At 41.8% G+C, this 24,227-nt stretch overlaps 1 protein-coding gene across 2 annotated transcripts in view; it reads left to right on the top strand.

Annotated features, from left to right (window-relative positions):
• ccdc18 (coiled-coil domain containing 18) overlaps nucleotides 1–20,646 on the top strand; it is a 79,720-nt gene extending 59,074 nt beyond the window's left edge. For both annotated transcript variants that reach the window (XM_061919852.1, XM_061919853.1), the window contains 4 exons: nucleotides 12,114–12,227; nucleotides 12,305–12,442; nucleotides 18,797–19,162; nucleotides 19,236–20,646. In XM_061919852.1, the coding sequence (XP_061775836.1) occupies nucleotides 12,114–12,227; nucleotides 12,305–12,442; nucleotides 18,797–19,162; nucleotides 19,236–19,754 (1,137 nt within the window). In that variant the 3' untranslated portion in view covers nucleotides 19,755–20,646. The remainder of the gene's footprint in view (nucleotides 1–12,113; nucleotides 12,228–12,304; nucleotides 12,443–18,796; nucleotides 19,163–19,235) is intronic.
• The last annotated feature ends 3,581 nt before the right edge of the window (nucleotides 20,647–24,227 follow it).

Here is a 24,227-nt window from a genome sequence, read left to right as displayed (position 1 = left end):
AGGAGCGCGCGAGGGAGACTGAAGCGTTGACGGTAAAACTGCAAACCCAACAAGGACTTTTTGCCAAATTTCACACCCCCCGAGATGCAACCGTCAGGACAAGTTTCGTAATTTTTCACAAAATCGAAAGATAAAGTAAGGCGTTTTCAGATGGAGAGTTTATTAAGGAGTGCTTATTGGACTCTGTTGCGCTGACATGCCGAGAGAAGAGGGGCGCATTTGAGAACGTGTCACTCTCCCGACGCACTGTAACGAGGCGGGTTGAGACCATTGCTGGAAACTTGCAGCTTCAGCTGAAGGACAGAACGACCGACTTTGACTGTTTTTTGCTGGCTTCGGATGAGAGTTGCGATGTACGTGACACCGCACAGCTGCTCATCTTCTTACGTGGGATCACTGCAGACTTTCAAATCACGGAGGAGCTGGCAGCCATGCAGTCTATTAAAGGGACAATAATGACTTGTTCACATCGGTAAATGCGTGTTTGGACATGTTAGGACTAAAATTGGACAAGCTGGCAGGTGTGACAACAGGTGGTTGTCCAAATCTGACGGGGAAAAATGTTAGCCTTTTAAAGAGGATGCAGGATAAAGTGATAGAAATTAACCCTGTGCAGAAGTTGACATTTTTGCATTGTAATATACATCAGGAAGTGTTGTGTAAGACAGTGTTGAAGTCATAAAACCATCAAAAGCAATCTGCTTTTGTATAAAGTTATGTTAGGTTGAATTAAATAATAATAAAAATAACTATTATTATTATTATTTATCATTCGGTATATCAAAAATAATATTGAGCAAAATTTAATTGAAATATTGTCGATGTTGCCCTCCAGCAGTGCTCTGGTTGCACATGCGGCCCCCGGTAAAAATTAACTGCCCACCCCTGCTATATAATAATAAGCACGTTTTTTTATGGCCATGTCTGAGTTTAAAAAATGACCTTGACGTTTGTCTTAAAAATACATATTTACAAATTTAAGTTGTCAATAGATACAGTGACGCCTTGATTTACAAACTTAATTGGTTCTTGCACATGGTTCGTAAATAGAAAACTTTGTATAGAGAAGCAGAGTTCTTCATAAGAAGCGATGTAAATATGGATAATGAGTTCCAGTCTCGACAAAAGTCCCTATTTTAGTGAAGGTCTGTACATTTTAAACACAATATAAAGTGCTCTACAGTATCAAACAAAAATAACGAAGAGAAGATGAGTCAACTTTGTATTTAATACAAAACAACAAGCCCCTGTATGCTCTACCAACACGCACAGAAGTCACTACAGTGCCCTCTCACAAACAAAATCACACAAACTTTAATTTCAGTAGCCAAATTGCGACAGTAACCAATGTTTGAACACATTCACAAAAACATAAAACTGACAAAAAAGTGAAGTGAATTATATTTATATAGCGCTTTTCTCTCGTGACTCAAAGCACAACCCAATATCTAAGTTACATTTTTAAACCAGTGTGGATGGCACTGGGAGCCCAAAGGACACAACGGCAGTGACTCGGATGGCGGAAGCGGGGATCGAACCTGGAACCCTCAAGATGCTTTCACGCCCGCTCTACCAACCGAGCTATACAGCCGGTATAATGCAGTTTTTTTTCCCCACTCTGTCTGTAGCTTACTTTTTAGTTTCTTGGACATAAAACAAGCGAGAGTTGGTGTCCAAGTCATTTGTTCACAGAATACAAACCTAAATAAAAATACTTAACTTCTTGTAACTTGTATCGTGTATGAAAATGTTCCCATCCTATGTCTATAAAATCCAACCTTTTAAGGTGAGGTTAAAGCTTTTTTGTTACATTAACATAACCACGAGCACTCGAAGGGTACTTAAATACAAACCCCGTTTCCATATGATTTGGGAAATTGTGTTGAATGTAAATATAAACGGAATACAATGATTTGCAAATCCTTTTTAACCCATATTCAGTTAAATATACTACATAGACAACATATTTGATGTTCAAACTGATAAACATTTTTTTTTTGTTGCAAATAATCATTAACTTTACAATTTGATGCCAGCAGCACGTGACAAAGAAGTTGGGAAAGGTGGCAATAAATACTGATAAAGTTGAGGAATGCTCATCAAACACTTATTTGGAACATCCCACAGGTGTGCAGGCTAATTGGGAACAGGTGGGTGCCATGATTGGGTATAAAAATAGCTTCCCAAAAAATGCTCAGTCTTTCACAAGAAAGGATGGGGCGAGGTACACCCCTTTGTCCACAACTGCGTGAGCAAATAGTCAAACAGTTTAAGAACAACGTTTCTCAAAGTGCAATTGCAAGAAATTTAGGGATTTCAACATCTACGCTCCATAATATCATCAAAAGGTTTAGAGAATCTGCAGAAATCACTGCACGTAAGCGGCATGGCCGGAAACCAACATTGAATGACCGTGACCTTCGATCCCTCAAACTGCACTGTATCAAAAACCGACAACAATCTCTAAAGGATATCACCACATGGGCTCAGGAACACTTCAGAAAACCACTGTCACTAAAACCAGTTCGTCGCTACATCTGTAAGTGCAAGTTAAAGATCTACTATGCAAAGCGAGAGGCATTTATCAACAACATCCAGAAACGCAGCCGGCTTCTCTGGGCCCGAGATCATCTAAGATGGACTAATGCAAAATGGAAAAGTGTTTTGTGGTCTGAGGAGTCCACATTTCAAATTGTTTTTGGAAATATTCGACATTGTGTCATCCGGACCAAAGGGTCAGCGAACCATCCAGACTGTTATCGACGCAAAGTTGAAAAGCCAGCATCTGTGATGGTATGGGGGTGCATTAGGACCCAAAGCATGGTTAACTTACACATCTGTGAGGGCACCATTAATGCTGAGAGGTACATACAGGTTTTGGAACAACATATGCTGCCATCTAAGCGCCGTCTTTTTCATGGACGCCCCTGCTTATTTCAGCAAGACAATGCCAAGCCACATTTAGCACGTGTTACAACAGCATGGCTTCGTAAAAAAAAGAGTGCGGGTACTTTCCTGGCCCGCCTGCAGTCCAGACCTGTCTCCCATGGAAAATGTGTGGCGCATTATGAAGCGTAAAATACGACAGCGGAGATCCCGGACTGTTGAACGACTGAAGCTCTACATAAAACAAGAATGGGAAAGAATTCCACTTTCAAAGCTTCAACAATTAGTTTCCTCAGTTCCCAAACGTTTATTGAGTGTTGTTAAAAGAAAAGGTGATGTAACACAGTGGTGAACATGCCCTTTCCCAACTACTTTGGCACGTGTTGCAGCCATGGGATTTTAAGTTAATTATTATTTGCAAAAAATATCTTGTCTTTTTAGTGCATTCAATTGAATATGGGTTGAAAAGGATTTGCAAATCATTGTATTCCAATTATATTTACATCTAAAACAATTTCCCAACTCATATGGAAACGGGGTTTGTTAATACTTGAAGGTGTACAACTGCAGTTTTCCTTTTGCAATACTGACATCGATTCCCAAATGAACATATGGACAAAAATTGTTATTTGAGGTATTCTGTCACAGTGCTGGCCTTTGTAACAGAAAGGTTGAAACAGACCTGATGCAGGTTGAAAGCACAGAAGGTGAGTCCGTGAAGGGGCGCAGATGGAGTTAGGATAAGGATAAACAAACGTGGATGAGAACATGGTTTGCTTTTCCAACGCCGCTCTCTGCTGGCACGTACGGGGATTGCAAAGTAGCAGAAAGTTGTTAGTGCTGACGGCGGTGATGCTGGGGTTACTTGCAGTCAACGCAAAGACATGCAAGCCGGGGCGCCTCGAGTTCGCCCTGGTTGAGGCCAGCTCGGGCCACGGACCGGGCTGGCTGCACATGGCGTGAACTGGTGGCTTGGCCAGGAAGGACTGACTGGAATTTGTTTTGGCAAGTCGGTTCTCAGCCGCCTTCTTCTGGAACGTAATTTCCATATTATCCCCATTTCTGCTCCAAAAAGAGGCAGAAAAGGGTGGGAAAAGGAACGGGGAGCTGTACATGTCTGCGTGTTTGTGCTTTGGAAGAGCAAAGGCCCGCGCTGGAACCAGAGAAGAGGTCAAGTCTTCTCCTCTGTTGTCATATAATTATTTTCTGGCATTTTTTTCCCAGATAAGACCGGCGTTATCACAATTAAAACTTGATGCGGTTACTCACTGTGCTGTGGTCACGGTTGTGAGTGCCATGAATGTACTCCTTGCAAATAGTCTTTTTTTATTTAATCTCCACAGCGGTTCCCTCCTCCTTTCCTCGCTGGTCTGTTGAGTTTTTAGGATTCTTATAGAGTTGGCGAAATGGACAACATTTTTCAAAATGCGAAAAAAAAAAGAAAATGCACAGAGGCTAGAGCGTTATGATGTAACTTCTCTACAGCAACTGAAGTGGAAGGCACCCCCACCACGAGGGTCCCTGGTTCAAGCCCCACCTAGTACCAACCTCGTCACGTCCGTTGTGTCCTGAGCAAGACACTTCACCCTTGCTCCTGATGGGTGCTGGTTGGCGCCTTGCATGGCAGCTCCCTCTATCAGTGTGTGACTGTGTGTGTGAATGGGTAAATGTGGAAGTAGTGTCAAAGCGCTTTAAGTACCTTGAAGGTAGAAAAGCGCTATACAAATACAACCAATTTAATGTTTCTCCCGGCCTTTTTGCCTAAAAGAAGTGTTCGTCCACAAAGAAATGGATCGCCCCCTGAGCCATTTTTGGCCGGATCCAAAAGATTGCATATGAATGAATGAAATAAGTTTATTTCGATCATATAATCAATCCACCATTTTTATGTGACCAGTTTAACAGTCAGGTTATTCATATCAACAATCATACACACACACACACAAAAGAAAAGAAAAAGAATGACCGAAAAAGGAATAGGCTGAAGCCAAAGCTTATATTTTCCTATCCTATACCTTCACTGTAAATTAAATTTCCTGGAACATCAACGTTAAAAGAATCAATGGGATGAAAGGAATTGTTACTATATTTTATAATTTTCAATTATTTCACCTTTCAAGGTTTTCTTAAACCTCAACAAAGAACCACATGTCTTCAACTCATCACTGAGCTTGTTCCACCACTTAACTCCTAAAACTGAAATACATTTGTATTTTATTTTTGTTCTTACTTTACATATTTCAAAAATCAATAATTAGCGGTAGAAAAATGAATGGATGGATGGAATATCCCCTGTAAATGATAGTTTTCTCCTCTTAATTTAAATTACTTAAGAATACAGGCTGGAAGGCTGTTGTTCTTTACTCGAAACATAATTTCCATCCATCCATCTTCTTCCGCTTATCCGAGGTCGGGTCGCGGGGGCAGCAGCCTAAGCAGGGAAGCCCAGATTTCCCTCTCCCGAGCCACTTCACCTTTATATTCACTTTTCAAGCCAAAATGCGTCTATTCTCTCTTTTCTGTCTACACACTGTGTCTGCTTGAAGTACCCTGTGTGTGCGCGCTGCCGAACATGCTCCTCTGCTCGTAAAACCAGCAATGTCATGATGTGACGACGACGGGGGAGTGAGTTGGACCGGTACTTTTTAGAGGCGGTATAGTACCGAATATGATTAATTAGTATCACGGTACTATACCGATACCGGTATACCCGACAACACTATTAGACACCACGAGCTACTTGGTTTATGCTCATTTAATTCTTCAATTTCCTGCCTTAAGATAAAGTGGCTTTTAATGCCAAATTAATTATTTTCATTTGTCCAACAAGAAGATGTCATTGATATGAACTAAAGTGCAAACCCACACAGCTGTCTCGTGAGAGTGTATAATTGTGGGAGTGAGTCACATGAAGTATTGAAATACCAAGCAGGCCTCACACTGTGCAGCACATTCAGGACATTTCCCTCTAATTAGCTGGGATGATTTTAATACATTAGAACTTATAAACAATGGATTGGTATGTTCATAGTAGCACGTTTTGTGTTTTACTCTAATGACCCTTTTTTGAAGTTGTATTATTGGATCTATGTTTGTTTTATAAACATTTCCCCAAACTTCTACACAATATGGTAAATATGGAAAAATAAAAGAATAATATAACATTTGCAGGCATTTCTCATTCAGCATGTCTCTTACTTTATAAAAAATAGCAATGGATTTGGGTATTTTTCCCTTTATATATTCAATATCGAAAAAGGTTTGCATAAAGAGGGGTTCGGAAATTGAGTTTCCACTGTACAAACCCCGTTTCCATATGAGTTGGGAAATTGTGTTGGATTTAAATATAAACGGAATACAATGATTTGCAAATTCTTTTCACCCCATATTCAATTGAATGCACTAAAAAGACAAGATATTTAATGTTCAAACTCATAAACTTTATTTTTTTTTGCAAATAATTAATTTAGAATTTCATGGCTGCAACACATGCCAAAGTAGTTGGGAACGGGGATGTTCACCACTGTGTTACATCACCTTTTCTTTTAACAACACTCAATTAACGTTTGGGAACTGAGGAAACTAATTGTTGAAGTTTTGAAAGTGGAATTCTTTCCCATTCTTGTTTGATGTAGAGCTTCAGTCGTTCAACAGTCCGGGGTCTCCGCTGTCGTATTTTACGCTTCATGATGCCTGAAACTTTTTCGATGGGAGACAGGTCTGGACTGCAGGCGGGTCAGGAAAGTACCCGCACTCTTTTTTTACGAAGCCACGCTGTTGTAACACATGCTGAATGTGGGATGGCAGCATATGTTGATCCAAAACCTGTATGTACCTTTCAGCATTAATGGTGCCTTCACAAATGTGTAAGTTACCCATACCGTTGGCACTAATGCACCCCCATACCATCACAGATGCTGGCTTTTCAACTTTGCGTCGATAACCGTCTGGATGGTTCGCTTCCCATTTGGTCCAGTCGACACAATGTCCAATATTTCCAAATAGAATTTGAAATGTGGACTCGTCAGACCACGGAACACTTTTCCACTTTGCATGAGTCCATCTTAGATGATCTCGAGCCCAGGGAAGCCGACGGCGTTTCTGGATGTTGTTGATAAATGGCTTTTGCTTTGCAGAGTAGAGCTTTAACTTGCACTTACAGATGTAGCGACAAACTGTATTTAGTGACTGGTTTTCTGAAGTGTTCCTGAGCCCATGTGGTGATATCCTTTAGAGATTGATGTCGGGTTTTTTTTATACAGTCCCGTCTGAGGGATCGAAGGTGACGTTCATTCAATGTTGGTTTCCGGCCATGCCGCTTACGTGGAGTGATTTCTCCAGATTCTCTGAACCTTTTGATGATATTATGCACCGTAGATGTTGAAATCCCTAAATTCATTGCAATTGCACTTTGAGAAATGTTGTTCTTAAACTGTTTGACTATTTGCTCACGCAGTTGTGGACAAAGGGGTGTACCTCGCCCCATCCTTTCTTGTGAAAGACTGAGCATTTTTTGGGAAGCTGTTTTTATACCCAATCATGGCACCCACCTGTTCCCAATTAGCCTGCACACCTGTGGGATGTTCCAAATAAGTGTTTGATGAGCATTCCCTAACTTTATTATTTATTCCCAACTTCTTTGTCATGTGTTGCTGGCATCAAATTGTAAAGTTAATGATTATTTGCAAAAAAAAAAAAGTTTATTAATTTGAACATCAAATATGTTGTCTTTGTAGCATATTCAACTGAATATGGGTTGAAAATGACTTTCAAATCATTGTATTCCGTTTATATTTATCTAACACAATTTCCCAACACATATGGGAACAGGGTTTGTAATCTGGAAATGCTTTCACAAACCAATGTATTGGAGACACATGCAGAAAGCAGTTTATACATGTATCTGTAGAGCAAAATATACGTACAGTACATTTTTCACTGAAGCATATCCAACTCACATTTAGTTGTGTAGTTTAAAGTCATTTTCATTTTAAAAGATTTGACAGCTCTAGTCAAAAACAACATTGACACAGCTCAAAGGAATATGCACTCATTTAGGCACATTATCAAGTTATACTAAAGTGGTCCCGCCAGTACACATTAGTGAATAAAACTTGTGACTGAGGCGTGTCAGACCCATACTTAATCAAGTCACAATGTTCCTTTTTTTTTTTGTCTTTGAAGCCACACATGACAGTGACTAAACATAAAATTAAATCTTAACAAAACATGTGACAGTCTGAAATATTGAATATCAAACAGAAGAAAGGCTTGTTTGTTCATCCAAAAAGTCACCTGTGGCTCATGGCACAAATACAGCTCTAATTTGATGAGCTCTAATGGAAAAATGACCTTTCTAGCACATAACATTGACGTAATATACACTTCATTTTAATCATTTTGGGCCCTGTTCTTTCATTTGCGCTTAAGCATGCACATTTTTGTCTTTTTCATAGTCTCCTATCCAGCCTTCAGACATGCCTATATCGCTAAAACGTGACACAAGTGCATAAGTTGTGAATGAAGGCGAACAAAGGTGAATCATTTATCAATGAGGCCGACTTTTCCGTGACCCTTTTTTTTTTGGCAGTGTGAAAATCAATGAAAAGGATATATAACATATATAACACTTTCAATCAGAAAAGGCAATGTCAGGCCCAGAGAAGCCGGCGGCGTTTCTGGATGTTGTTGATAAATGGCTTTCGCTTTGCATAGTCGAGCTTTAACTTGCATTTACAAATGTAGCGACGACCTGTATTTAGTGACAGTGGTTTTCTGGAGTGTTCCTGAGCCCGTGTGGTGATATCCTTTACAGGGATGGGAATTTTCCGCCGATCCGCGGAATTATGCCGATTTTGGCGCCGTCAGGGTAATTTCTGTGAATCGTTTAAATCCGGGTAGAAAATTACAGGGGGGGTTTGGTACTCATGGTTTTTGTCTCTGCGTTGACCTAGTTATCGGTACAAGGCAGAGAATTCCCGCGAAAAATATAATGCCAATGTGTGAAGGCACCAGATTGGCTAGTTCTACTATCAGCTGACATCATCAACCAATGACATTGCCTGTTATAGGCGTCTGCACGCGTCGTTTGCCGACAATATCTAGTCACTGATCCTCAATTATTGTGAGCGTTTCTGAACTCTTATTCTGTTTATATTGGTTGTGTTTATCGGCGACTAATCTGGAAAGAAAACACAGTAGCTCTCACTTAACCTGTTTCTTTATTGACAAAACAGTTTCAGACATGGTTAAGCTTATTCAAGATAGGAATGCTTCATTAGCGAAAGATATCGATAAGGGCGTGAGAAACAAGTGGAACTGGGCATGGCTCGATATATATCTATAAAACTGAAGGTGAAGATTAACAACAATATCGTAGAAGTAGACGAACTGATCAGCGATTTTATTGCAAAGTGCGATGAACCTGGACGTGTTCATTGCTTATATTGCAATGACATTGTGAACTATGGATCTCGGGGAAAGGTGGCACTCTTTGACCACGCAAAATCGGCAAGGCATCTAAGTAAAGTGAGTTTACGGAGAAGAATTCTGGTTAATCCATTTGTAGGCCTATTTTTGTCTATAATCCAAAAGTGTGCAAGAATTTGATATACGTGTAAACTTGTATGCAGTACATACATTTCATCACATGATACATTTTTATGAAAATATTTGCTAATAAATGTGAAATTTTGGTCAGGAGAATATTGTTAGATTTTTACTCAAAATAGCAGGAAATGCATCCTAAGCTAACGTAGATTTCAAAATTTTTATGGGGGGGCATGCCCCCAGCCCCCCCTAGCAGCTGTGCGGCCTTCCGCAAAGCGGTGATTTAGGATTAAAGGGGGAACATTATCACAATTTCAAAAGGGTTAAAAACAATACAAATCAGTTCCCAGTGGCTTTTTTTATTTTTTGAAGTTTTTTTCAAAATTTTACCGGTCCCCGAATATCTCTAAAAAAAGCTTTAAAGTGCTTGATTTTCGCTATATGCGATGCGACTATCCGTTTCCCTGTGACGTCACACAGTGCTGACAATGTAAACAAACAACGGCGAATACCACAGCAAGATATAGCGACATTAGCACGGATTCAGACTCGGATTTCAGCGGTTTAAGCGATTTAACAGATTACGCATGTATTGAAACGGATGGTTGGAGTATGAAAGTATTGAAGAAGAAACTGAAGCTTTTGACGCTATTCATAGCCATAGCATGGCCGAATAGCTGCGTTAGCATCGCCGGTAAAATGTGCGGACCAAACGATCAGGACTTTCGCATTTTGTGATAATGGAGTAACTTAAATCTGTGGATTGGTAAGTGTTTTTTTTGCATTAAATGTGGGTGGAGGTAAACGTAATATAGTTGCAAATGTATCTGCAGGTTATCCATACATCTCTGTGCCACGTCTGCTTTAGCACCGCCGGTAAATAGCATGTTGGCATCGATTAGCGTAGCATGTTAGCATCGATTAGCTGGCAGTCAACATCAACACAACTCACCTTTGTGATTTCGTTGACTTTATAGTTGCAAATGCATCTGCAGGTTATCCATACATCTCTGTGTCATGTCTGCTTTAGCACCGCATGTAAACAGCATGTTAGCGTCGATTAGCGTAGCATGTTAGCATCGATTAGCTGGCAGTCACGCCGCGACCAAATATGTCTGATTAGCACTTAAGTCAACATCAACAAAACTCACCTTTGTGATTTCGGTGACTTTATCGTTGCAAATGCATCTGCAGGTTATCCATACATCTCTGTGCCATGTCTGTCATCGCCGGTAAAATGTGGAGACACTTTGGCACATTCAATGGGGGTCTGGCGGCAGACACTTTCGCATCTTCGGACCAGTGGTGCAACTTGAATCCCTCCCTGTTAGTGTTGTTACACCCTCCGACAACACACCGACGAGGCATGATGTCTCCAAAGTTCCAAAAAATAGTCGAAAAAACGGAAAATAACAGAGCTGAGACCCGGTGTTTGTAATGTGTTGAAAATGAAAATGGCGGGTGTGTTACCTCGGAGACGTCACGTTCTGACGTCATTGCAAAAAGAGCGATAAACAGAAAGGCGTTTAATTCGCCAAAATTCACCCATTTAGAGTTCGGAAATCGGTTAAAAAAATATGTGGTCTTTTTTTCTTCACCATCAAGGTATATATTGATGCTTACATAGGTCTGGTGATAATGTTCCCCTTTAAAAAAATTTCGGCTGATTTTATAAATCTTCATTCCCATCCCTGCCTTTAGAGATTGATGTCGGTTTTTGATACTGTGCCGTCTGAGGGGGTCATGGTCATTCAGTTGACCGTGACCTTCAATTGGCACACAACCTTGTTGTTGTGTGTGTGTGTGTTGTCATGGTGATTTGAGTGCATGCAACAGCTTCTTCTGCCAGGCTCACTTTGGGGGAAAAAAACTATTTTTAGGGCTGTAGCCCCCTTCTCAGGTTTTCTTCTTTTCCCCATTTGGTCTTGGAGTTTTTCCTTCCCGGGATGTGGGTTCAAATCAGGCGTTTTTGTTGTGGTTTGTGAAGCCCTTGTAATTAAGAGCTACTTTATACAACTACAAGGGTTAGTGCATGTGCCTCACAATACGAAGGTCCTGAGTTCAATCCCGGGCTCGGTATCTTCCTGTGTGGAGTTTGCATGTCCTCCCCGTGACTGCGTGGGTTCCCTCCGAGTATTCCGGCTTCCTCCCACTGCCAAAGACATGCACCTGGGGATAGGTTGATTGGCAACACTAAATTGGCCCTAGTGTGTGAATGTGAGTGTGAATGTTGTCTGTCTATCTGTGTTGGCCCTGGGATGAGGTGGCGACTTGTCCAGGGTGTACCCCGCCTTCCGCCTGATTGCAGCTCTAGCACCCCCCGCGACCCCATAAGGGACAAGCGGTAGAAAATGGATGGATGGATGATGTGTAGCGCTATCATTGTGAAGCCGGAAGTATGTGATTGGTATGAGAAGTGCCTGGACATATTTTAACGAAAATCTCCGGTAAAAGTCGACTCTGGACTTCCTCTCGACTGTCTGTTTTTGAGCTTGTGGCTGAACAGAAACTGGACCCCACGCTAGGGAACGGGGCGATGGTCAAAAAGGAATCAGGACGCATGCATGTTAACCACGCCTTAAAAAAAAGAATTTATAGTTACCGCGTTAACGTTGACAATCCAAGTTTTTAACAAAAGTACATGTGGTGCTGCCTCTGCCATTATTGTATGCCTTTAGGACTCCCATCAACAAAAACTTCAGACTCTACTACGGGAACTTGAAGAGTCTCAGTTTCATTGTGAAGCTCTCACCACAGAAGTGGAGGCCATCCAGCTGAAGGAAAAGGACATGGTAAAAAAAAAAAACAATATATCCACTTGTATCGTTTTATTCCTCCCTCCTGGACCATATGTGCCGAATGTGTGCAGGATGTGAGGCTGCGGCGTGCAGACGAAGAGCTGGCTCTGAAGGAGGCGTGGTGGCAGCAGTCGGAGGCCAAGTTCCAGAAAATGATCGCTTCTTTAGAGCAGAAGTTGGAGCTGGAACAGGACCGTCACAACAAAGAAGTACACTGAACTCAAATACTGTATTTTCCGCACTATAAGGCGCACCGGATTATAAGGCGCACCTTCAATGAATGGCCTATTTTAAAACTTTGTTCATATATAAGGCGCACCGCATTCCTCCCGTCCAAAGGCAAAACCTAGTAACTCACTTCTAGCTGATTTTGAGAAAACAAAGGAAAACCAATCTATCTTGATGCTGTCTCACAAAGATCTACAAAGTCATCAAACGTATAGATGTTTTCTTGAGCTTTCATTTTCTTGCCGATTGAGCCATGGATTGAATCTGCTCTCATGAACGTGTGCCATTTCTCCAGATATTTTATCACAATCTCGGGTGGGCGCCATTCTGCGTTTGTACATTGGGCAAGAGCCGTGTACAGCGTCCAGTTTTTATTTTGACCTCCACAGTTATCTGCCCAAAAGAGTATGCAAGGGGAAGAATCTAGAACAATACATTTAATGAAGGTGCTTGCAACGTCCTGGGCCAATCATCCAAATATCCCCTCGTGCCATAATATCACATAATCAGGTTGACCGTCGGCCCCCATTCGTGCAAATGTCTCATTAAAGACAATAAGGCGACTGACAAAGAAGCTCCGATTGGTCCCTTGAGATACTAGGTTTTTCTGCTGTATCTACGCGGTTATGTGGTAGTTGCTAGGTCCTGCCATGCGCGTAACAGCTTACTTATGGAACAAATTACAATACCGCATACACTAATGTAAAGCATATCACCTAGGAACTCCAAAATTATTATCAGCTCAGTTTTGACCATAATTGAGTTACTGGGTTTTGCCTTTGGACGGGAGATTATAAGGCGCATAGAATAGACGCTACAGTAGAACCTGGGGTTATGTTATGCATCCATTAGATGGAGCTGCGCTAAAGGGAATGTCAACAAAACAGTCAGATAGGTCAGTCAAAACTTATTAATGGATTACAAACCAGCATTCTAACAACTCCGTTCACTCCCAAAATGAATAAACATCTGTTTTATTATTTTCACAGAGGTAAAGTCAGTGACATAGTATTTTGTTTTATCTTTTAATAACAGCAAAGTATAACATGTAGTGCAACATTTATATCACAAAGTGGAGGGGAACTTTTCCTCAATTCAATAAACACGAAAAAAATTGTCTAATACTGTTACGGTAAATCAAACGCTAGTGCAATCACAATATAGTAACACTCGAATAGAAATAACGATAACTCAACGTTGCTCAAACTTTAATGTTTTTTTGTTTTTTTAATTGATTGAAACTTTTATTAGTAGATTGCACAGTACAGTACATATTCCATACAATTGACCACTAAATGGTAACACCCTAATACGTTTTTCAACTTGTTTAAGTCGGGGTCCACGTTAATCAATTCATGGTAGTCACACAACACACAAAATAAATATGTAAAGCTTACTTTATTGAGTTATTCCTTATCCACAAATCCCTCAAATTCTTCTTATTCAGTGTCTAAATTAAACAGTTGGGCGAATACGGCATCCGACATTCCCGGTTCCGTCTCGTCGAAGTCGTCATTAAAGGGGAACATTATCACCAAACCTATGCAAGCGTCAATATATACCTTGATGTTGCAGAAAAAAGACCATGTATTTTTTTAACCGATTTCCGAACTCTAAATGGGTGAATTTTGGCAAATTAAACGCCTTTCTGTTTATCGGTCTTTTAGCGATGACGTCAGAACGTGACGTCACCGAGGTAACACAACCGCCATATTCATTTTCACATTACAAATACCGGGTCTCAGCTCTGTTATTTTCCGTTTTTTCGACTATTTTTTGGAACCTTGGAGACATCATGCCTCGTCGGTGTGTTGTCGGAGGGTGTAACAACACTAACAGGGAGGGATTCAAGTTGCACCACTGGCAAGAAATCTGCCGCCAGACCCCCATTGAATGTACCAGAGTGTCTTCACATTTGACCGGCGATGCTAAGACAGACATGGCACAGAGATGTATGGATAACCTGCAGATGCATTTCCAACGATTAAGTCAACGAAATCACAAAGGTGAGTTTTGTTGATGTTGTTGACTTATGTGCTAATCAGACATATTTGGTCACGGCATGACTGCCAGCTAATCGATGCTAACATGCTATTTACGCTAGCTGTATGAACATTTGAAACTAGATCCCCATATTTAATGCGAAACAAACACTTACCAATCGACGGATTTAAGTTGCTCCAGTGTCACAAGGTGCGAAAGTCCTGATCGTTTGGTCCGCACATTTTACCGGCGATGCTAATAAGGCAGCCATGCTATGGGCCACTTCATTAGGTACACCCACGCTATGGCCGAATAGCATCAATAGCTTCAATTTCTTCTTCAATTTCGTTTTCGCTATCTCCCTCCATACTCCGACCATCTGTTTCCATACATGCGTAATCTGTTGAATCGCTAAAGCCGCTGAAATCCGAGTCTGAATCCGAGCTAATGTCGCTATATCTTGCTGTGGTAACCGCCATGTTGTTTGTATTGGCAGCCCTGTATGTCGTCACAGGGAAATGGATAGTGGTTTCGAAGATAGCGAAAATAAGGCACTTTAAAGCTTTATTTTGGGAAATTCCGGGACCGGTAAAATTTTGAAAAAAAATTCAAAAAACACAACAAGCCACTGGGAACTGATTTTTATTGTTTTTAACCCTTTTGAAATTGTGATAATGTTCCCCTTTAATCAAGTCAGTGTCGCTGCTGTTGTCTAGCAGTTCAGTGACAATCCCTGCCTTTCCTGAAAGCTCGGACCACAATTGAGATGGATATATCAGCCCAGGCATTAACGATAGTGGCGTCCGGCACCGTTGCCTTGGGTTTAAACTCTGCCTCGTAAGCGTCTCTCTTAGTAGGAGCCATTTTGGGGTCTTTACATAAACATACAAATGGCACGCCTCGCGCAGTCATATATCCCAGCATGCACCGCGCGCGTCTTTTTCTACAGGGGAAAAATTAAGTCGACGGCTGCTTACCGTAGTTGCGAGACCTTTTGTGGCTCGATTTTGGTCCATATATAAGGTGCTCCAGATTATAAGGCGCACTTTAATTTTCCTGAAGGAACTCTTCTGAAGGAATCAATAAAGTACTATCTATCTATCTATCTATCTATCTATCTATCTATCTATCTATCTATCTATCTATCTATCTATCTATCTATCTACTGTCAGCTTTTGAGAAAATTGGAGGTTTTTAGGTGCGCCTTATAGTGCGGAAAACACGGTAAATTGTTTCTAGAGCTGAGCAACGATTGAAAATTTTAATCAGAATTAATCACACTATTTCTCCGATTAATCACAATTAACTGCATTGTATACGCAAAACCCAATAATGAATTCAAAAGTAGTGTGTAGTGCACCTTCATTGGAATATTCTCCCATATGAACCAAAGCGCCAACACATTTGTTGTGCAAACACAATTTAAATCAGTACTTGTTAAACAGTAGCAGTTAAATAGCATATTTTATGAAAATCAACTCGAAAAATGTAAATACAAACATTGTAGCTTATTGCCACTGCCAGGGTATTTAAGTTATGCTGTTTGTTATGGAAAATAAATACAATCTACATAGCCACAATCATAACATCCGAACAGGCAATTTCTGAGGTGACGGCAGAAGCAATTTCTTTTGTCAGGGATAAAGAAAAGAAAGGGTGAAGCACAAAATACTTCACTGCTGGGATTTCCTTTACAGGGAACTAGAATGTAAACTCCATGTTAATAATGGAGTTCCTTCAGAGAATCTCATTCAACTCGGTGCAGTTCGTTCATTCTTAGAACTTAACAGCCATTAACTATAAATCTACTACGCTATAAATTAAAGTGCCATAACATTTACTGTGCAAACACACTTTTAACACTGTATAACTTCCGTGAAGTGCCCCGCGCATATTTCAGCATAATGCCTCTCCTCTGTTTTCATAATACAAACCCCTTTTCCATATGAGTTGGGAAATTGTTAGATGTAAAATTAATCGGAATACAATGATTTGCAAATCCTTTTCAACCCATATTCAATTGAATGCCAAGATATTTGATGTTCAAACTCATAAACTTTATCCATCCATCCATTTTCTACCGCTTATTCCCTTTTGAGGTCGCGGGGGGCGCTGGCGCCTATCTCAGCTACAATCGGGCGGAAGGCAGGGTACGCCCTGGACAAGTCGCCACCTCATCGCAGGGCCAACACAGATCGACAGACAACATTCACACTCACATTCACACACTAGGGCCAATTTAGTGTTGCCAATCAACCTATCCCCAGGTGCATGTCTTTGGAAGTGGGAGGAAGCCGGAGTACCCGGAGGGAACCCACGCATTCACGGGGAGAACATGCAAACTCCACACAGAAAGATCCCGAGCCTGGATTTGAACCCGGGACTGCAGGACCTTCGTATTGTGAGGCAGATGCACTAACCCCTCTTCCACCGTGAAGCATCATAAACTTTATTTTTTTTGCAAATAACAATTAACTTAGAATTTCATGGCTGCAACACGTGCTAAAGTAGTTGGGAAAGGACATGTTCACCACTGTGTTACATCACCTTTTCTTTTAACAACATTCAATAAACGTTTGGGAACTGAGGAAACTAATTGTTGAAGCTTTGAAAGTGGAATTCTTTCCCATTCTTGTACGTGCAAGTTAAAGCTTTACTATGCAAAGCAAAAGCCATTTATCAACAACATCCAATAGGATAGGCAGTTATATCATCCGCAACCGCATCTCCAAAGTCGTCATCCACCCGCCGTTCACCCGAACCAACATTTTATCAGGACCGTACCCGCCCGCCAACCGCCCGCCCGCTGAAATACATCAGAGATCGGGCGCCTTTACCACTCACAGAGCTATTTAAACCTGTTTCACAGAGTAATGAAGTCAATTGGAGCCGCCAATGTTCTCGCGACTATCCAATAGCGTTCATCCTGATGACAAGAATATGGGCGTGCTATGAAGCCATTGCCTTAGACACCTTCAACAACATGTACGAAACCGATTGTTGGTCCGGCAACATGTTGTGTGCAGCTTCCGCTATTACACGTACAAGATTGAAAGGCATGCAGGGTGATACAGAGTACACTGATGGTTGTGATATAAATAAATGTAACACTTACTAATATGCGCCACGCTGTGAAGCCACACAATACAAGATTAACAAACACATTTCGGGAGAACGTCCTCACAGTAACACAACATAAACGCAACACAACAAATACCCACAATCCTTTGTATCCGTGACACTTCCTGAATATATTTTACACCCCCACGCCCCCAACCCCGCCCACCTTACCGACGCACGGGGGTGGCGGGGTTTGCTGCTAGTGGAGTCTATAAAATAGCCAGGAAGTGTCATGAATACAAAGGATTCTGGGTATTTGTGGTGTTGCGTTTATGTTGTGTTACTGTGAGGATGTTCTCCCGAAATGTGTTTGTCGTTCTTAATTGGTGTGGCTTCACAGCATGGCGCATATTACTAAGAGTGTTAAAATTGTTTATATCACAACCACTAGTGTACTCTGTGTCACCCAGTATGCCTTGCAGTCGTGTGCGTGTTGCTGCGGAAGCCACACACAACATGATGCTGGACTGACAAGCAGATCGTACATGTTGCAGAAGGCGACAAAGCCAATGGCTTCATAGCACGCCCTAATACTTATTATCTGGGTGACTGCCGGCAGTCATTCAAGAGAATAATAGCGTCTCCTATTGTCGACTTCGCTTTATGACACAGGTCTTAAATGGCTCTTTGAATGGTAAAGGATACCGATCACAGAACCATGCATATCACATATTTCCGGATGGTTTAACCATCACCCGCCCGAGTCTAATAAAAATTTATTTTTTCGTCATGTCAACCGCCCGACCCGCGGTTTATCCGCGGACTCCGCGGATGAGACCGCAAACCGCGTATCTCTAATGCTTGGTATGTTAACGTAACATATTATGGTAAGAGTCATTCAAATAACTATAACATATAGAACATGCTATACGTTTACCAAACAATCCGTCACTCCTAATCGCTAAATCCGATTAAATCTTTTATGTCTAGTCTCTTACGTGAATGATCTAAATAATATTATTTGATATTTTACGGTAATGTGTTAATAATTTCACACATAAGTCGTTCCTGAGTATAAGTCGCACCCCCGGCCAAACTATGAAAAAAAACTGCGACTTATAGTCCGAAAAATACGGTACATTGAAAATACACGCAACCCTAACTTAAAGGCCGGACATTGGGGCATTTAAGAAACTTCGCCCGGACAGTCCCGCAAAAGAGGACATGTGGTCAGTCTACCTTTACATCTCTACGGTGTAAATTAATCTGTGTTGCCTTTCCTTTTTGCTCAGCTGGAGTCCCTGCAGCAGACCCGAGGTCAGCTCCTAAAGGTGTCCACAACCATGCGCACCTCCCAGGAGCAGCTCACCTCCAAACTCGAGCAGTGTCAAACCCAGCTGGCGCGAACAAATGCTGAGTTGGACCGCACCAGGACCAAGGCCAGTCATCTCCAGAGCAAGTTAGAGCAGAGCCAGAACCTCTTCGTTCAGACTCAGTCCCAGCTGGAGGAGAGCAGGGTTTTGTACGAGAAGGTCAAAGCTGACAACAGTCGGCTTCAAGTACAGCTGGAGCAACTCGGTGTTCAGTTTAAGCAGGCTAGGGTTCCATCGGCTCAGCTCCAGACTCAGCCTGACTCCAACGGGTCCTTGCTCATCAAAGTAATGCTCGTTCTTTAGTGGCTGAGGATTTTTTTAATGCCAAAAGCTCATCCGGGTTCTTATCTCCCTGCAGGAGTCTGAGGTCACGCGTCTCCAACCGAGAACCTCTGGTCTGCGGCGAGGAACTGGACGTCGGAATCCAACTCAGGACTCTTCAGCGCCTCGCTCTCCAAACCCCCTTCCAGCAACCGTCCAGCCGCCATCACACGCTCACCGGGCCCCGCTCCCTCCCAACGCACATTCACCCCAAGATGATTGCTTTAGCAGCGATCTGTCCATAGATTTCCCTCCCAGTCTGAAGGCCGCAGTAAAGGAGGCACGGACCCAGCAGGCCTGGGAGTCGTCCTGCTCAGACACAATAGACCCCAGCTTGCAGAGCTCCGGCAGCACTGAGCCCCGGTCTAGCTCGGAGGTCTCCTTCGACCCTCTCACCTACAACGGGGACAAAATTAGCGCAAATCACACCCTGGAACAGGAGGGAAACCAAGACCTCACTCCAGTTGACCCTCAGAGCTCCTTAACGGAAACAATGAGGTTTGTTCAGCAGACGTTAGCGTATCAAGAGGATCAGTCCTTGTGGAGTTCTGCATAGTCAGAGTAGACTCTACCTCAGGGTCACGGCGACGTCTTTAAAAGTGGGCACTTTTTAAAAAATTGTTTTATAGACTTAAGTAGTACGACCGCATTGGACACAAAGCTGTGCAACACATTTTAAAGCACCTGTTAGTGGAAAACATTCTTTACCGAACAAGATGTAAAGGAACGGAATTACACGGACAGTAAAGTTCCTCTCAGGTTTCAGTCAAATAAATCAATTATAAACAGTATTATGTACAGATAGTATTTACACAAATGGCAGTTTTACTGGAAGCATTGTTAGAATGAAGTGGAACAGAGATGGTGACCCTCTCCAGGGTCCATCAATCCTGTTCTTCTTGAAGAATGGATACTCCCAACAACATGTAGAACGCCTTCCCAGAAAAGACCGTGCGAGATTTGTCAGAAAAGTTCCAGGACTGTCGATATGTTTGCTGTCATCATCCACGACAAGATTTTGCTTCGTTCAGCGCGTGGAGCGAGGCGAGAGTTGCACGACCCGCGGCTCATATGACCGTAACAGGCCTGCTCGGAAAGCATCCGACGGCTCCTGGCTGAGAAGAACATGCAACCTACCACAGTCCAGGTACTTTTCTGACACCTCACACTTTCTTTCAGCTAATCCAAAACGTCGGCGTGTACAATTTGTTGTTCCAGGCAGCTCGAATGTGGAATAGAGTTTAGAGCAATGTTGAAGTACATGCCAGTTCAATTGGTGCAGCTCATGGACAGAAAGGAAGTTTCTGTCATTGTTTACCCAGGGAAAACTTGACTAGAGGACTACATAGAAAGTTGTAGCACACTTCAGCACTTTTTAATTACCAACCTGTGACCTGCTGAAAATGGAGTCAAGATAAAAGTAAAAATAAAAAACATTCATAAAAATATGTCTATGAATGTTCATCAGGTCATTGTCATCTCAGGGCATTCAATCCTTTGCAACTGGACTGTTTGGTGGTTCTTAGACGACGTTTCACCTCTCATCCGAGCAGACTTCATAAAATTAACGTCAACAACTCACGATTCGATTCCAGGTCTTGGGGTGAGTCTTTGTTCAACGCGATTCTGGATTAAGACTGATTGTCTCAACATTATTTGGTATAGAAACTCTCAGTGACCATGGTAACCAATTAGATGACCATAGTAACTAAAATATCATGCAGATTGAAAGACTTAGTATAGTTGAAGACTTACCGTCATTAGAAAACACATCATAATGGCAGCTATACTTTCAATCTTAAAGATCCAAAACAATTATTTGGGAATGTCCGGCGGGCCTGATTGAAAAGCTCAACGGGCCGCTTGTGGCCCCCGGGCCTTAATTTGCCAGGTCTGGTCTAGAGAAACTACATCTTGTGAAACGACGTTGGCCGACCCCGAAAGTTAAAGGGGAACATTATCACCAGACCTATGTAAGCGTCAATATATACCTTGATGGTGCAGGAAAAAGGCCATCTATTTTTTTAACCGATTTCCGAACTCTAAATGGGTGAATTTTGGCAAATTAAACGCCTTTCTGTTTATCGCGCTGGAGGCGATGACGTCAGAATGTGACGTCGCCGAGGTAACACACCCACCATTTTCATTTTCAACACATTATAAACACCTGGTCTCAGCTCTGTTATTTTCCGTTTTTTCGACTATTTTTTGGAACCTTGGAGACATCATGCCTCGACGGTGTGTTGTCGGAGGGTGTAACAACACTAACAGGGAGGGATTCAAGTTGCACCACTGGCCCGAAGATGCGAAAGTGTCTGCCACCAGACCCCCATTGAATGTGCCGGAGTGTCTCCACATTTTACCGGCGATGCTAAGGCAGACATGGCACAGAGATGTATGGATAACCTGCAGATGCATTTGCAACGATAGTCAACGAAATCACAAAGGTGAGTTTTGTTGATGTTGACTGCCAGCTAATCGATGCTAACATGCTACGCTAATCGATGCTAACATGCTACTTACCGGCGGTGCTAAAGCAGACATGGCACAGAGATGTATGGATAACCTGTAGATGCATTTGCAACTATATTACGTTTCCTTCCACCCACATTTAATGCGAAAAAAACACTTACCAATCGACGGATTTAAGTTGCTCCAGTGTCACAAGATGCGAAAGTCCTGATCGTTTGGTCCGCACATTTTACCGGCGATGCTAACGCAGCTATTCGGCCATGCTATGGCTATGAATAGCGTCAATAGCTATTCGCTCAATAGCTTCAGTTTCTTCTTCAATATTTTCAAACTCCAACCATCTGTTTCAATACATGCGTAATCTGTTGAATCGCTTAAATCGCTGAAATCCGAGTTTGAATCCGAACTAATGTCGCTATATCTTGCTGTGCTATTCCCATTGTTTGTTTACATTGGCAGCACTGTGTGACGTCACAGGGAAATGGTCAGTGTCTTCGCAGAGAGCGAAAATAAGGCACTTTAAAGCTTTATTTAGGGATATTCGGGGACCGGTAAAATTTTGAAAAAAACTTCAAAAAATACAACAAGCCACTAGGAACTGATTTTTATTGTTTTTAACCCTTTTGAAATTGTGATAATGTTCCCCTTTAACTAAGCTGTCCCGGCGATGAAAAGGGAAAATTCCCGCCACTTCCACTTGAATCATCCAACTAACGAGCGGTACCACTGGCTTATTCCGTGTTGAACGGGTGCTACAAATTGTGAATTTTTTTTTTTTTTTTTTTTTTTCCACATTTAATGTTTTTTTTACAGTTTTAATTTTGACGGTACCACATGGGACATACCTGCCAACCTTGAGACCTCTGGAGATGGGGGGAGGGAGAGTGTTTGAGATGGGGTAGGGCGGGGCAGGGGGTTTAAATTTGCTAAATTTTAATCCCCCCTAAAATTTAAATTTTTTGCGTTTGGAATTTTGTGAACTTTTTTTTTCTATTTAATTAAAAACAACAGTGTTTTAAAATTAATTGTATAACAATTAAGTGTTTTAAATTTCAGCGTTTACAAATTCAGTGTAAGGAAATCAATAGAGATGTCCGATAATGGCTTTTTTGTCGATATTCCAATATTAGCCAACTCTTAGTTACCGATTCCGATATCAACCAATACCGATATATACAGTCGTGGAATTAACACATTAAAATGCCTAATTTTGTTGTGATGCCCCGCTGGATGCATTAAACAATGTAACGAGGTTTTACGAAATAAATCAACTCAAGTTATGGAAAAAAAAATGCCAACATGGCACTGCCATATTTATTATTGAAGTCACAAAGTGCATTATTTTTTTTAACATGCCTCAAAACAGCAGTTTGGAATTTGGGACATGCTCTTCCTGAGAGAGCATGAGGAGGTTGAGGTGGGCGGGCTTTGGTTGTAGCGGGGGTGTATATTGTAGCCTCCTAGAAGAGTTAGTGCTGCAAGGGGTTCTGGGTATATGTTCTGTTGTGTTTGTTGTGCTACGGTGCGGATGTTCTCCCGAAACGTGTTTGTCATTGTTGTTTGGTGTGGGTTCACAGTATGGCGCATATTTGTAACAGTGTTAAAGTTGTATATACGGCCAGCCTCAGTGTGACCTGTATGGCCGTTGACCAAGTATGCCTTGCATTCACTTATGAGTGTGTAAAAGCCGCATATATTATATGACTGGGCCGACACGCTGTTTGTATGGATGAAAAGCGGACGTGACAACAGGTTTTGGAGGACGCTAAAAGGCAGTGCCTTTAAGACACAGCCCTTATATTGTCCGGGTGGAAATCGGGAGAAATTGGGGAGGATGGTTGCCCCGGGAGATTTTCGGGAGGGGCACTGAAATTCGGGAGTTTTGGCAAGTATGACATAGCATATATTTTAATTGCTGATGCAGGTTTATTGATTTTTAAATGCACCAGAAAATAGCCCGTTTTGTACACTGTTGAGGTGGTTCAATACACAGTAGTGCGTATATGTGTTTCTGTAGAGTATTTCTCCAGCAATGGTGACATAAATGATGGTATTTTGAGAGGTAATCATTGAAGTCGGACATCACTGAAGGCCTAGGTGGGAAACGCACGGCCCGCCACTGTGTAAATCCATGAATAATATATTAAAACATCAAACTAGTAAAATAGCGTCATGTCATGTCATACTTGTTAGAAAAAAGCCCACTGCAAAGTCTGATTCTAAAGAAGGGATCTTCTATATTAACTGAACATATATAACAATGCAGCGTTGTTCTGTAATGCACACACATACATGTTTGGTGGGGAAGGGGCCTCATATTTATATTATAATTAGGGTAATTAGAGCATTTTGAGGCCCCACCACCCACTCATATGTGATGCATTTCACTGCAACTGACAAGTCTGCCATGTCAGCAAGGCAAAGATATTCTCTTTACAGTTCTTGTTATTGCTCCAAAGCAGACCTGGGTTTTTAAGGCCCTGTAAAACTTTTCAATCTGGCCCGCCGGACATTCCCAAATCATTTTTTTTAGATCTTTAAAGGGGAACATTATCAC

Source organism: Nerophis ophidion, linkage group LG14 (assembly GCF_033978795.1).
Source record: "Nerophis ophidion isolate RoL-2023_Sa linkage group LG14, RoL_Noph_v1.0, whole genome shotgun sequence".
Taxonomy (NCBI): domain Eukaryota; kingdom Metazoa; phylum Chordata; class Actinopteri; order Syngnathiformes; family Syngnathidae; genus Nerophis; species Nerophis ophidion.
This window is presented reverse-complemented; position numbering and strand designations above follow the sequence as displayed.